Source organism: Phoenix dactylifera, chromosome 17 (assembly GCF_051530095.1).
Source record: "Phoenix dactylifera cultivar Ajwa chromosome 17, Ajwa_hap1_PhDact_Kaust_v1.1, whole genome shotgun sequence".
In the NCBI taxonomy this organism is placed as follows: Eukaryota; Viridiplantae; Streptophyta; class Magnoliopsida; order Arecales; family Arecaceae; genus Phoenix; species Phoenix dactylifera.
This window is the reverse complement of record NC_143206.1, coordinates 19,561,067-19,575,656: the sequence shown is the minus strand read 5'-3', so window position 1 is coordinate 19,575,656 and position 14,590 is coordinate 19,561,067. Positions and strand designations below refer to the sequence as shown.

The window sequence follows — 14,590 nt, the reverse complement described above, 5'->3', positions numbered from 1 at the left end:
CATCGCATCCCCTTTTCCTGACAGACAAAGCATTTGAGTACTTCTATTGAAGAAGAACAAGAAGAACGTTCGTATTGGGGTAGTGTTGTCATCCCTACTTCATCGTCTAATCCTCTGGAATTGATTGGTGAGAGATTTGGGAGTGACAGTACACAAGATACCACCCTGTCTTAACTACTCTCAGGAGTCTTCGTAAATCTAGGTCAGCGGGTTCTTATCTTGGCTCCGAGGAAAATGAAGAAATTTATTTCAACAATAAATGTTTCTGCGAGCTTAGATCGGATGACCATCAAATTTTCCATATCATAAAGCATGTCCCATTTGTCGTATAACATGACTGAACTTTTGATCAAAAAACTTCCGATGAATTAATCATGCCTACTCATATTAAGAAAAAGCGAAGAAAAGAAATAACTATGCCTACCAACTTTTGAAAATATTAATATTTAAATCACAGAATAAAAGAATATTTATTGGGAAGGAAGAAGGGATCATACTACTAGATTGAGTTTTTTTTTCCCTAATATGATTTAATTACTAATTATATTGACCTAATGTTGAATATATGACTCAGGTATTCCAAACACTGGCGCTCGGAACTAACTACAAATGAAGGACGAGAAGCCCATTATGACTTGTTTATTGAAACATGTTGTTTGAATAAAACATAATGATTGAATGTTTGTAGGAATCCTGTAATATTATTGGACAAATGGGACAGTGGATAGACGACGGTTGTCGTTTATATTATTTTTACTTAATTTCACATAAAATTAATCCAGCAGCACTGACTACCTTCTGATCCTGTCCATGCGCATCCCAGCCCCCCCGATTATAATAAGGAGATTGGTGCAGCCAACTCTTTATTGGCGACCGTGCAACGTCTATTTCTGGTCATCGAGGCCAGGTAAAATAGGAAGTATTATCATGAACTACTTATTCATGGTCAGATGGCCATGATTTAAATATAGATATATGTGGGTTCTTAAAGAAGTCTTTTCAGATAGTTTCTGAATGTGCATCTAATAGTTTTGATAATTATCAACACTGAATAAACGCTTGAAATCAATGCACCAAATCTTGATTTGATTCTAGGTGTCCTAGTGAAACCAGACTGCTGTTTGAGTGCGAGAGACCTTTTAGAAGGGTGGTTGTTTAGGAGTAGGCCCTGCTTAATTACTTGAAGCTGTTTCGTGTTTAGACAGATTACTGCTGCAAACTATTTCGTGTCAGATGAGGCTGATCATGATGAGTTGTTGTTTCTTGTCTGAGTTAAACTTTTAACTATTACTGAATTACCTTTCAGAAGTAAATATGATTTTTATTTGAATCTTTATTACTTTCTGAGAAAATCCTGCTAAGTCATTGTTCCATTAGGGTGGAAAGCACACCCTACAGCTAAAAAGCAGAAGTAGCTTCACAAAAGCAAGCACCCAAAACTTCCTTCAAAAGACTTTTTCGGCTGAGAGTTTCTCTTGTCTATAGATCCTTTCTATGTCTCTAAACTGGATGCAGATGCTTTCCTCCATCTGTCTCCACCATTCCTCAAAGTCCTATCCGAAAGATCCCTAGCGGCAGCATCCAAGTTTTAGACTCTTGCTCAAATTTTCTTCATCCATGCACAGTGCCATGGAGCCAAAAAGGTATTGGATGTGGAGTAGAAGGAAACTGGGCGATAGGGCTCTCAGCTCCCAGATCCCTCTCATCTCTGTGAGCTCTTCTTACAGCAAGTCGTGGGAAGAGCAAGCCTTTGCAGAAGACTCTGCAGGCCACTTAGGTGGCTGCATATGGCCTCCGAGATCCTACACATGCAGCTTTTGTAGACGAGAATTCCGATCTGCTCAAGCTTTGGGCGGTCACATGAACGTGCATCGGAGGGATCGAGCAAGGCTCAAACAATCTTCAAGCCCTTCCAGCGAACCCCTTGAGAATAGTCAGCATCATCATCTTACTCCTCGTATGCCACCAATGGGCACACAATATCCACCCCAGACTGGATCTCTGGTATACAACTCTAACCCTAAACCTAACCCTAATTGTGGTGTTCCAGAATCATCTCTCTCCCCTAAGATTTCAGCAGCTTCCACCCAAGAAAAATTGAGTGAGCACACCTCAAACTCTCCTTCCTATTCTGCATGCGTTGTTCGAGATGACCTGAAGGAATCCCTTTTCTCTACCACCGGACGCCCCAAAAATTCATCAACTAGTACTCTCCGACTATTTACCATCCCAGAATTAAAGCTTCGACGAGAAAGTTTGAGGTTAAGAGAATTAGGTTGTCGGGCACGAAGAGATCCACATGATGAGGATGAAGCCATCGGCATAAAGAAACGGAGGACCGATCCAGCCTCTCCCTTATTTGTGAAACCATATTCAGCTGACCCGCAACAAGTCAAATCCGAGACACTGAAATTTAGCCCCCGACCTGTTGAAGAATTAGATCTGGAGCTTAGGCTCGGAAGACCCCCCTGAAGTTAAGTAAAATTGCATATCCCTTGTGCTTAAATGAACATACTTCTTCCCTTTATGTTCATCCCAATCGTCTCCTCCTTAGTTTTTAATCTTCATCTTCCTCTGTTTCCCTCTCATCTTCAGTGAAAGGCCCTTTTCCATCTTCAGAGTGAATGCTTGAATTTTAAAGTTTCTATTTGGTCAAAAATTGTAACCATATCGATGTGCCGAATATTGGAATGAAATTTTACTTTCTACAAAAAAGAGTTGCTTGCATTTTTATTATGATAATATATAGTCTTCTTTCGTAGATTGTTTCAAAGAAAATAGGTGATCTTGCACCTGATCACAGCTTCTAATCATCATAAAACTAGTATCTTGTTTATTTTCATCCGCATGCTTAATGATAAAATAAGATAGAATCATGTGCAGATGTTCAATATGACATTCATCGTTTATATGAGTAGCATATGGAAATATTAAAATCTCCATGCAATATTACTTGTATCGATGTTTCTGCAGTTAGTTTTTGGATAATCCAACTTTTGGATAGGTGAAAGAGCTCACTGCATCACTAGCTACAATAAGGTAAGTTTCCATCTGCATCACTACAAGCATATGCTCATATTTTCTCCTCTAATTGGTGATCTCCTATATATCTAGACTCCAAATCAACATGCATGGTGAGTGTTTTAGCTACCCTTGCTTCTGTTCACTGATTCAGTCATCTTTTTTTTCTTTTCTTTTACTAGTAGATTCATATCTTTTTACACTAAGAAGTTCCTCAAAGAAAATAATTTTTTCTTCTTTTTTACATTAAGGACAAATAAAGAACAAGCTGTGAACTTTAATACCTAAAAACTGATATTATATATATCCTTTCCCAGGCTGATTTTACATAGAGAAGAATCTATTATCCTTCTGCACTAGGGGAGAACAAAGTGGATGGCTCGTTAGAAATTGTGTCTGAATATTATTTCTTGATCTAGGCCCCTGACAAGGAGCAAAAAACTCTCAACCCTCGTTTTTTTGGGAGGGGAGGTGGGCGCCGAAGGTGCGAGCAAGGGAGGGAGGGAGGGAGGGAGAGAATTTGATGCATGAAGGGATGAAACTAATTTGAAGTGCATGGGAAGCGGTGAATGCGGTTGTCTTTTTTCTCTCCCTCGTCCAACTGAGCTCGCTGACCGACATTCCAGCAGTAGAACTAAACAACATGCATGTGAGTCTGTTTTAAGACGGATGTGACCTGATGCATCAGTACATGGATTCCCTTTTTTCTGCAGTTTTACGGCATGAGACACATCTCTCTTCTCCATAAATTCCTCCTGTTTGCACCCGGTTATTTTTCCTTTTCCAAGGCCCCAAACCTACCCACCCCACGGAATCATCACATTATAGTATTAGCCCATCACCAATTCATGATACGAAGAGGAATAACCCCAACCGCTCTCTATACTCCTTTTCTTTCATCTCTTGCACCGATTAAAGCCCCTAGATCCAGACCTAAACCCAAACCCTAATCTAGCCCTTGCTCGCCATGCCAAAGACAGGCTTAATGCTTGAAGACATGCAGCGCACTAAAATGGCTATGGTATCTGGATATGCTTAAATGCTCGAGGGAAACGTCCAGTTTGACTTAATAGGTGGCATGCAGAAGATTTTATGATGGGTTGCAGGAGAATTTAAGAACATACCCAACAATTTCTTGCTATTGGAGCGGCTGTAATTGTGAGAAAGGTCTATAGATGGAGGCTTTGTTGGAAGGGTTCCAAAGGTGGAAGTTGCTCTCATGGTGTAAGAGGCTTTTGTTAAAAAAGTAGAGGAGATATTGGTTGCCTCGAATTCTACAGATTACCGAATCCTTGTAAAAGAGGATCATTAAGGAGATCGAGGAAAGGCTTTGTCTTGTCTTGCGTTGGGATGTTGGCTTTGTGACAAATTTGGTCAGTGATGAACAGCTAGAGATGTAGGGAAGTACAGAGTCTGAGTCTCTTGAGTGAGGTGTTCAAAGCAGTGGTAGCGGGGCACATGGGTAGGAGGGTGTCGTTTGTGGAGGAGAGGTGCTATAGAATTCAGCAAAGGGAATAAGGACTTATGCCCTAGAGTTATGTGTGGAGAAGGGCCGCCTTGTTTAGGGAGCTCTGGAGATGCTGTGGCACGTTATACTAACATAGTGAAAGGTTTAATTAAAGTATGTGAGCAGTATATGGAATCAAGTGTACCCATCATTTTTTTCATTGTTTATCTGCTGCTTTGGACTACATACAAGTATACAACTGGACCAGTCCTTAATATATCCGCTAAATTAAGAGTTCAGATCATGCATGTTTTAGATTCTCTCTCTCCCCCTCCCTCCCTCCCTCCCTCCCTCCCTCCTTATCCCATGCATGCATGTAGTACACACAATCTTCATGATGCTCAAGCCCATATATAGCAACATATTGCATCTCTCTCCTCGATCGGATCCTAGAAAAAATGGTTTTGCAAGAAAGGAAGTATATATCTTTTAGTCGGCAATTGTACTGAAGGTTTGCACCGTTTTTCGACAGTTGTAGCGCTTGCTTGCCAACATGCATGTGTTATCAGTACCATGATGGTTAGGAACAGAAAATGCTAAAGAGGTCCTGGCATTGACATGATATGCAGACATACGCATGTCAACAAATTTTTCATGTCATCCAATATGGTCCATGTATGCCGGATGTCTTCCTTCTGTACGTCTAAATGACATGCCAATTATTATGCGCAAATGTTCAGCTAAGAGTTCCATTAATGATTTCGACATTGCAGTGCCTGATTCGTCCCATCAGCACCCAATTCTGGCATGTGTGGGGAACCCTGAATGAGTTTGTTTGTGTGGAAAAAGTTCATTGCCATCGATGGGATGGAAAGTCGAGATCCGAGGATATTTGGCCATGAATCATAAAAAGATTTGCAAAGATTAGATGATTAGTTCTCTTTTAATCACAAAACCCTGTAATGAATCATTCATGACTGCTCACATGAGCTTCTACATCATTAATTAGTTATGCGGAACAAAATAAACCACTGAAGAACTAATTTATAATTTTGTATCAGCTTAGTGGTGTGCGAGGATCCGTGTAGGTGAGTATTTAATCTCACATCGGTTATTCACTGGATAGATCTTGAGTACTTATATAGGATCAAGAAACCCAAATAATGTCTTTCGGCTAACCATTTTAGGTGAGATCCTACGTTATGACAAATGGTATCGAAGCAGATCCAGCCCATAACCTATGTGGAATAAAGGACACTGCAACACGGATCCATTGGGGCTGACCATGGGTCGATCGTGATACTTGTGATTAAATTTGAATGAATTTGAACTTTTAACCCGACAAGGACGTCAGGACTTAAACAGAAGAGTATGTGAGAACCTGTGTAGGCATGTGTTTAGTCCCACATCGGTTACTCACTGGGTAGATTTTGGATGCTTATATAGGATCAAGGAACCCCAAGTAATACATCCCGGCTAGCCAATTTGGGTGAGATTTTGAGTTGTGACATGGTGGTGTCATCCTATATATGTTCATGGCATTCAGAACTTACATGGTCCAAGATACATGACATGTCTCAGTTAAAGCTAATATTTAAACTAATACTTCCATCATCATATATACATATTTACTGAGACCAACATATGCGTGGATGTTAAAGATTTAGCAGCGGCCACAGCAAATGCAATATCTTACCCTGGCTTATTCCCTAGTTAGACCGGTGATATAACCCACTAAAGCTTAATCATGTTTAGTTCCTTTTCGATCTAAGCCACTTGATTTCAAAATTCAGACTAACTGCTCGTGCAAAATTTAATCTGATCGATCTACCGCCTTGAACTTGGCTGTCACGGGTCTCGCATACTCTTTCTAAGGCCATGAAAATGTTGACGGCACAAACGAGTCTTGTTATCCGACATCTCATAGTCAAGATGAGCACATAAGCTCTATAGCCCATTTCATTAGCTTCTCTTATGTAGTTTTTAAACTACAGTTTGAACCATTGTTCTTAGACCCCCTCCTATTATAGCTGGAAAATTTAGTAAACAGTACTAATTGGTGCATGTATGTTGAAGAACATATAAGAGCACTGCAAGGATGGTATGGGAGACATCTAGTGTACGTGTGCATGTTCAATCTAATGAGCATATGCATGCCACCTTTAGAACATTTGAAACTCCTAAATTGCTGCAACAAGCACACATTTCCTAAATTTTCTGTTTCTACATTTGCCGACTATGATAGGGTTTTATAGAATTTGAAAAGGGAATTAAAAACAATTATTGTCTTCTCACTACCAAGAATCTGCCCTGCGTCCACCTCCGTCCCTACAACTACCATGACCATCGTCCCCATAAAATGGTCGTCCTTTTCCAAGTAGGTGCCTGCAGATCATACAAGTAGTTTCCCTTCTCCCCCAAGCAATATGCCGGCAAACAAGAATAAACTAGGTGCTGTGTTAGCGTAATCATGTAGCTCATCTGTCTTAATAATTCTTTCTTGGGTCAAAACTATTGAGAAGGAGATACACGAGGTAGACATTCTCCAATCATTTAATCCCATGCAGGGCCATCCAGGCATTCAACGGGAAAGTTGAATTAATCTGCTTCTTGGAAGTCTATCCGATGGCTTGTTTTATATGGAGAGATCAAGGATAACATTGACCATATAGGTAGGGCTGTCATATAGGTAGGTCAGCGTAGTCCGGGCTTGACCCGGTCCGATTTTGGCTACCAACTGCTCCAAGAATCCGAGGTCGGGCATGTTTTCCTGGGGAGAATGCTGTGGGTTATCTTATCTTATCTGGCTCGCATCCTCGTCGCTGCCTACGTCTTCAAAAAAAAAAAGACAAATCTTCCATGATTTCTAATTGTGACTAAGACTGCGACAACACCTATTGGAGTATTTTGTTTTTTTGACTCTAATGGCAATGCTTATGTGAGACTAATATAAGCTGTCGATGTACCCAAAAACAAGAAAAACAAAAATGTTCTTCAGAAAAATCATGGGTTATATAATGGGCTCCAATGCTAGCTAGGCCAGTGGTCTCATAAATGAATGAATACTTGTATGGTTCCGGCCCACCAAATTAGTCTCGCTTAAAATAAATGGGCAGCCCAACTATCTTCAGATTTCAGAAGCTTATGATATTATGAGGCGTTGATAATACCATGGAAGTGGTTTGTGAAGGAAAACAAGAATGAACAGGCTCAAAGTTCCAAGAATGATGTCGTAGGAGATAATGATGCACTGCCGGGTTCAGATGGAATAGGTCCATTTCATAGGCATTAACGTTTTGGGCAGGGAGGGAGGCAGAGAGAGAGAGAGAGAGAGAGAGAGAGAGAGAGAGAGAGATGGACCACAAGAGTTTCTCAGGGCGCCAGAGTTCATTTAGAATATATGATTTCTAATAATACCAAAAATCTTGGGACTACAAGATCTTTGGAATGTGAACCCTCCGAATTCTTGAACCACTTTGGCTCACATGGAAGTGACCTAGCGAACAACTGAGTTGGCCATCCAATTACGTTTAGAAATGATGCGAGTATGGAGCATTATCTACATGTAATTCACTTCACAAAGATGTTTACAAACATGCTAGCTTTTTTTAGTGGTTATTAGTTTCATCTAAAGTAGTGCCACATAAACGTCTAATGCCCTGGATACGTTTGTCAAGCTTCATTCTTCCAGCTTGCACTGAATTGGTTGGGTTCATTCCAACTCCACCTCTCGTACCTTATCCACCATTGTTGCCGGGGGATCGGTGGGTGCAGGATTTATGGATCGGTGGAAGAAGGGTAGTTGAATCACATCCTCTTAAATGCTACTGTAACAGGCAAGCATACGGCATGTCTTAGCAATGCCCATGCGTCAAACCAACACATTGATGTAGGTGGATGCTACCCACCATTTACACACAAAAAACAATGCCATAATGTCATTGTTTCCTCTCTTTTAACCAACGACGAGAGAGCTCGATTCTCCCAAGTGCATGTTTTGCACTGTCGAAAGCTATGCATGATTGGATGGATGATTTCGAAAAACTCATTATGTTGAAAATTTAGTCCAAGAAGATTGTTTGATCTGAATATTTTTACCATTGTTAGGGGGCTCTTGCTAAATTGCCTAACTCAGCGCTCGGCTCTGTTAAAGAAGTGAGCTTAATATATAAGTAAACTTTGATCAAAAATCTGAGCTCATAAAACATAAATAATAAATATTTACATATTATCTTAGTTTTTGTCACACATTAACATATTTTATGCAAAGGAAAATACATCTTAGACTGATTAATCTGCTAAATTATATTTCAATCATTAGATCAAAACATTAGAGATTAGCTCATCCGTGTACTGTATAAGCTGTTTGCGGACAACATCAATTCGGCTGAATCTATCTAACCAGCGCCAAGTCATTTCCTATCAAAAAAAAAAAAAAAAAAAACACTAGGGCCAAGTCACACTCCATTCACGTGGTTAAAGTGATTCCCGCGCCTTTGTTCCCACCCACCTAACCACACATGTAACTTGGCAACCCTCGCCGGAACCAGCGGCCTTTTTTTTTTTTCCTGCACCCACGCATGTACGGTCCCTTGTGTGTCCTGAAGTAAGTCCTAACCGTCCGGTTGAAGATAAAATTTTCAGATCTCTTGTCACAATGATTATTAGATTCTAATTACATTCTTGTCTCTGTTTATATATTGATGCATCGTCAAATTAACCGGAAGAACCAACCAATCAAAATTCGCAATGATACTAACACGCAGCTGATAAGAAGCAGCCACTTGGCGGGCCAATATTGTACGGCCGAACTCGTATAGTGTAAGTTCCTTACGGTTAGCCGCATCCTAATTAGGAACCTCAATGATCACTAAAATTCTACTGATGTGATAGATGAGACGTCATCCATGTGTAAGACATTCATGCTTGATATCTAGGTTGTACCTAAATTAGTCATTTTTGGTCGACCCACGAGCCCTAATTCTTCGGTGACACATAATCTTCTCCACTCAATCAATAAAAAAGAGAAACCTATAAGGTGAATACACACAAGACGCCCTAACAGACTCCGAGAGAACCTTCTTTTGTTCCTGAAGCACCATCTTGACTTAGGCATCAGAGAGTCCTCTGTCTGATACGCTTCGAACAAAGGATTTCTTCATTTGTACTATTTCATATCGGATTCTATCCACCTAACAAGAACCCCGGTAGGGATTGCTCACCCTCTCTGATCCCGACTGGAGCAGCCCATAGCTGAGTTCTCCAGCATCGTCGCGCTTCTCATCGCAGTGCCTAGGACGGACCATTCTAGGAGACAACATATATGAGTGCATAATATTTAATATTAAAAGATATATTTTAATATATATTTTGTTTTCGTTTTTTGCTTTTTTGGTAAAGTATTATATTTTTACTAATCTTTTAGTAGAAAGGGAGAATCTTTATTTGGGAACGATCTGCCAGATCTGGGGGGATAAGAGAGTGCTGGAGCTGGAGAGAAGGAAAAGCCGGAAGCATAGAGAAAGGAGTCAAGGGGGCGGGCCTGATGTCTCTATAGATTGGAAAGTCTTCTGAGCATGAACCATATTAACCTAACATCAGCAGTAACAATCTGGTAAGAATAAAAAATAGATCACCGTATTGTTATTTTGCTGACCAAGAGACCCATGGGCTGGAACCTTCCAGACCTTTACTAGAGAATTCCTGCAGAATATTCTCAAAGCTATCCAAACAAATGCTAAGATCCAGTTTTGTTTTTTTTTCTATTTTTTCTTTTAAACAGAAATATAGAATCCAATGCAGAAAATATATTTGGTTATTTGATTTCTATTTTTTTAGATAAATTTTATTATTTTTAGAAAAAAGTAAGAGTAAAAATTTTTATCTCCATATTTTTTAAAGTGGCTTTTGTAGGTGTTGATGGAGAGAATATTGATCATTCCGACCTCGAATAATCCCAACCTCTTTGATCTCGGGCTTAACCAAAGTTATTGACCTCAGCATTGGCCGATGTGCCATTCTGATTGGTCTTGCCTAGGAGTAACGCCAATGGGCATCAAATGGGTTGTGATTATGGTCCTGAAAACAATTACAAGAGCAAAGACACCATCAACGCGGTTATTGCTACTTGACGATCGTGGATAGCCATTGCCATGCGGTCAATGGATGATTAGTCATTGTCGTGCGATTATGGCACTGTTCGATAGATCAAATAATGAACACCGTTCTTATCTTATATATAGAAATGACAAGGAGACCCTCAGATAATCAAGACTATACTTCTCTACATAAACTCTCTCTCTTCCACTGTTGCTCTAGATCTCTGATTTAAGCATCGGAGGATCTTCCGCCGGAAATCTTTCGGCAAGTGAAATTCCGCCTTCCTCCTTGGTTTTTATTAATCTCAACACACCTCGATTCCTGCCAACCTATGCGTGCTTCGGTTCCAACAAACCTCAGCACACCTTAGGTGGAGATCGACTCCAACCTGGAATCTAGCAGCAATAGGTGCCTACAAGTTATTAACGACTCACATTGCGCTCCGTAGGCCACATCCTATACAGGATGCATAAGGAATTAATGACATCCCAATCAACAGAGTTCCAATGTCAGTTAGCCTTTGTTGTTTTGTTTTTTTTCAAACATGACACAAAAAGGGGAAATATAGAGAAGTCAAAATTAACGAAACCAAGAACTTTGGAGGTAGCTATAATCCATAGAATCTAGGTGAACCAGTCTCACCAACTCGGACGGGAGACATCAATGTTCATGAAAAACAAGAACATATGTGCAACCAGCCAACCAATCTGCAGGAGAATTGGCTTCTTCGAAGATACGTTCAACTCTGAAGTACTGCAAATGAGATGTAAGCTGCAGAATATCATCAAGCAGGTTGGACTCTGTTGTCGATCATAAAGCTACTGTAGCATTTTTTCCGGGATAGCCGGTAATCGGGCTATGAGGGCAGATTTGAGTTTGGAGCAAAATCAAGAGGGCATTCCCGTACTGTTTCAAGCCGTTTCAACCGGTTCACGGAAATGTCATGGAAGTCTTGAATGAAATACCATTTTCTCCTCCCCTTCTCTGTGATACAAGAAGGTGGTCACGACTTTTCGCATCGACTCGTTTGATACCGATACGAGCAGTTATTTAATCCTTCAAAGTTTTAGTTGCATTAGTCCTTCAGACCAAAAGAGGTTCTTCTTCTTCCCCTTTTTTTTATTAAAAAAATAAATAAAGACCTATCTTCCCATAAAATTGGCCTGAAACGTGAAGTCCCGGAAGAGGGACATGAGACATCACCTCTGAATTTATATTTGTTTTATAGGTATTTTTGGTCCAATAAGAGTGAAGAGGAACCAGTTACGGTAGAAAAGGCAGGATTCTGGCGAGATCGGAGGTCGGGAAAGATTTCCCCTTTTTCGTTCTTCTTCCCAATATTAGATTATTAGACTGTCGGGGGCTTCCCCCATTCTCCTATTATTTATTTCTTTTCGCCCCTAATTCAGTTGGTGCGTTCGGATTCCAAGAAGAGAGGAGGAGATGCTACAGAGATGGAAAGCTTACATCTTTCCGGCGGCCGACGGCGGCGAGTACCGGTGGCGTCGGATTAAGACCTCCCTCGTCGTCCTCTCCTTCGTCTTGGTCTCCTACTACGCCGTATCCTCCCGGCAATTCTGGTGGAGCGGCCCTGATTGCGCCCAGGCCAGTCTCCGCTTCTCCGGCGGTCACGCCCCGACGAATCTCTCCCACATCGTGTTTGGCATCGGGGGTTCGGCACGGACGTGGCAGCGGCGGCGGAGGTACACGGAGCTGTGGTGGCGGCCCGGGGAGATGCGGGGCCACGTGTGGCTGGACGAGGAGCCGCCGGAGGGACAGGCGTGGCCGGGCACGTGCCCGCCGTACCGGGTGTCGGCGAACGCGTCGCGGTTCGGGGCACGGGCGGCGCCGGCCCGGATGGCGCGGATCGTGGCGGAGGCGTATTGGGCGCTTGGGAAGGAGGAGGAGGAGTGGGTGCGGTGGCTGGTGATGGGGGACGACGACACGGTGTTCTTCCCGGAGAACCTGGTGGCGGTGCTGGGGAAGTACGATCACCAGGAGATGCGGTACGTCGGGGCGTCGTCGGAGAGCGTGGAGCAGGACGTGATGCACTCATACGGCATGGCTTTCGGCGGAGGCGGGTTCGCCCTCAGCCGCCCGGCCGCGGCGGCGCTCGCCCGCGTCATCGACGGTTGCCTCGACCGCTACAACTACTTCTACGGCAGCGACCAGCGCGTCCAGTCCTGCCTCTCCGAACTCGGCGTCCCCCTGACCCGTGAACCCGGTTTCCACCAGGTAAAGTTTCCCTTTCTTTTCCCTTTTTTCCTTTTGTTTTTACAAAAATCCCGTTATTCTTAGTTGTATCCCACGGCGGAGATGAAGCGGATTGATAGCATTACGCGGTACGAATTATTATTTCTTGGGTTTAGGTAAACTGGGCCTGTGCTTTCAAGAATTCAAAGGCCGTAACATTTTCTTCGTATATAGAGGATCGGTTTAACAAGTCGGCAGCAAACTTCCAGCTATCGCCGCATGGCAATCTCCATGTCGCTTGGGCGGTTTGTCCCACATTCCAAGTCCAATGACCATTGTCTGTGTACCCTGCACGAATTCCGTGTTCTCATGTCTACACTTTTTTGACTTTTCTGCCACGTGGCACGTCCTAGTTTTATGTCCTTCTGTGCAGGTGGCCTTGCCTCGTTCCCCAGCACAATTACTTGCGACGTATCAGAAAAAAACACAAGAAAAAACCAATACCATACGTTACATATACGTAACTTATATTTGTGGTGTGCTTTGATGTGCAGGTGGACATCCGAGGCGACGCGTACGGGTTGCTCGCGGCGCACCCAGTGGCACCGCTGGTATCATTGCACCACCTCGATTACCTGAAGCCCATATCCCCGCGCGGCCGCACCCAGATCGAGGCGCTCCGGTCCCTGGTGGACGTGTCCCGGTTCGACCCGGCCAGGACTATTCAGCAGTGCTTCTGCTACGAGTCGGGCCCGGCCTACAACTGGTCGGTGTCCGTGTCCTGGGGCTACGCGGTCCAGTTGTACCCCCGGGTGCTGGCCCCAAAGGACCTGGAAGTCCCGCTCCAGACTTTCCGCACCTGGAGAAGCTTCAGCAACGGGCCCTTCACCTTTAACACCCGGCCCCTCAAACCGGACCCCTGCGAGCAGCCTCTCATGTTTTTTCTGGACCGGGTTCAGGACTCGGAGGCGACCGCTGCTACGATGACCGAGTACTCCAGGAACGAGTCCGAGTCGGGTAGGCGGTGCGACCGACCCGGCTTCGATGCCGCATTGCAGGTGGAGGCTGTTAGGGTCCTCGCCCCCAGGATGGACCCCGCCGCATGGAGACGGGTACGTGTCCTTCTCGCATCTGTCCGTTTCGTAAAGATGAAAAGAGAGCGTCAGAAAGATATAGAATGCTTCGCGATCTGACGAGAGATGCCGGATGCGTCTCGTGGAGGACGTGATCTTTTTGTTGGCTAAGGGACTCAGTCGGTCCACCCGAAGGACGACACGGAAGTTGGAGGGTAGCACTGGATCCACAATTAGATATGGTCCGGTGACACGGTACCTTGTTGACGTTTCACAATGGATTAATACCGGCCCCATTTGGCTTACGGGTGGAAGTAACGGAATGTTTAAAAATTCTCATGCCGGATTGCTGTTTTGTAATTGACGAATGACGCTGGCTGACCATGTTTTTCCTTCTTTTTTGCGTCAGGCTCCACGGAGGCAGTGCTGCCGAACGCGATGGACCGGGAAGGGGAGGGTGATGGAGGTTCGCATAAGGTACTGCGACCCAGGGGAGATCACATCGCCGCCGTAGATCTTTTTCTTGGGATCCCAGCGACCAGTTGTTATAACGAGAGGAGCTACGTCTAATTTTAGCTAGTGAGGTGGAAATAAGAGAGACAGAGAGCTGTTCCATTGTCGTCTCTCTGGGCGTGGGAGAGGATGGCAAATGTATAATACAAGGGTGGAGGATATATTTTTGACCAATCTGATCTGTCACTACTCTCATCCTTTACTATATGTATGATAATCTTCATATTTAAGCAGCGTTAGGTAA

At 43.2% G+C, this 14,590-nt stretch overlaps 1 protein-coding gene across 3 annotated transcripts; it reads left to right on the top strand.

Moving 5' to 3' along the window:
- Window positions 1–11,049: 11,049 nt before the first annotated feature.
- On the top strand, window positions 11,050–14,590 carry LOC103716754 (uncharacterized). Of its 3 annotated transcripts, XM_008804895.5 has the most exons (5): window positions 11,050–11,664; window positions 11,796–11,867; window positions 11,977–12,802; window positions 13,315–13,872; window positions 14,243–14,590. In XM_008804895.5, exons 3-5 carry the CDS (start codon window positions 12,011–12,013, stop codon window positions 14,345–14,347), a joined length of 1,455 nt encoding a protein of 484 aa, XP_008803117.3. In that variant the 5' UTR covers window positions 11,050–11,664; window positions 11,796–11,867; window positions 11,977–12,010; the 3' UTR covers window positions 14,348–14,590. The 3 variants fall into 3 exon arrangements, with proteins under 3 accessions (XP_008803117.3, XP_038989052.3, XP_089784301.1); XM_039133124.3 differs by having other exon boundaries at window positions 11,796–12,802; XM_089928175.1 differs by having other exon boundaries at window positions 11,050–11,867.

Bases quoted from the DNA above. Each gene is read 5' to 3' on its own strand.
- LOC103716754 (XM_008804895.5), top strand. From the start codon at position 12,011: ATGCTACAGAGATGGAAAGCTTACATCTTTCCGGCGGCCGACGGCGGC. The intron at 12,803-13,314 runs GTAAAGTTTCCC...TTTGATGTGCAG, and splicing joins GTGAACCCGGTTTCCACCAG to GTGGACATCCGAGGCGACGC. The intron at 13,873-14,242 runs GTACGTGTCCTT...TTTTTGCGTCAG, and splicing joins ACCCCGCCGCATGGAGACGG to GCTCCACGGAGGCAGTGCTG.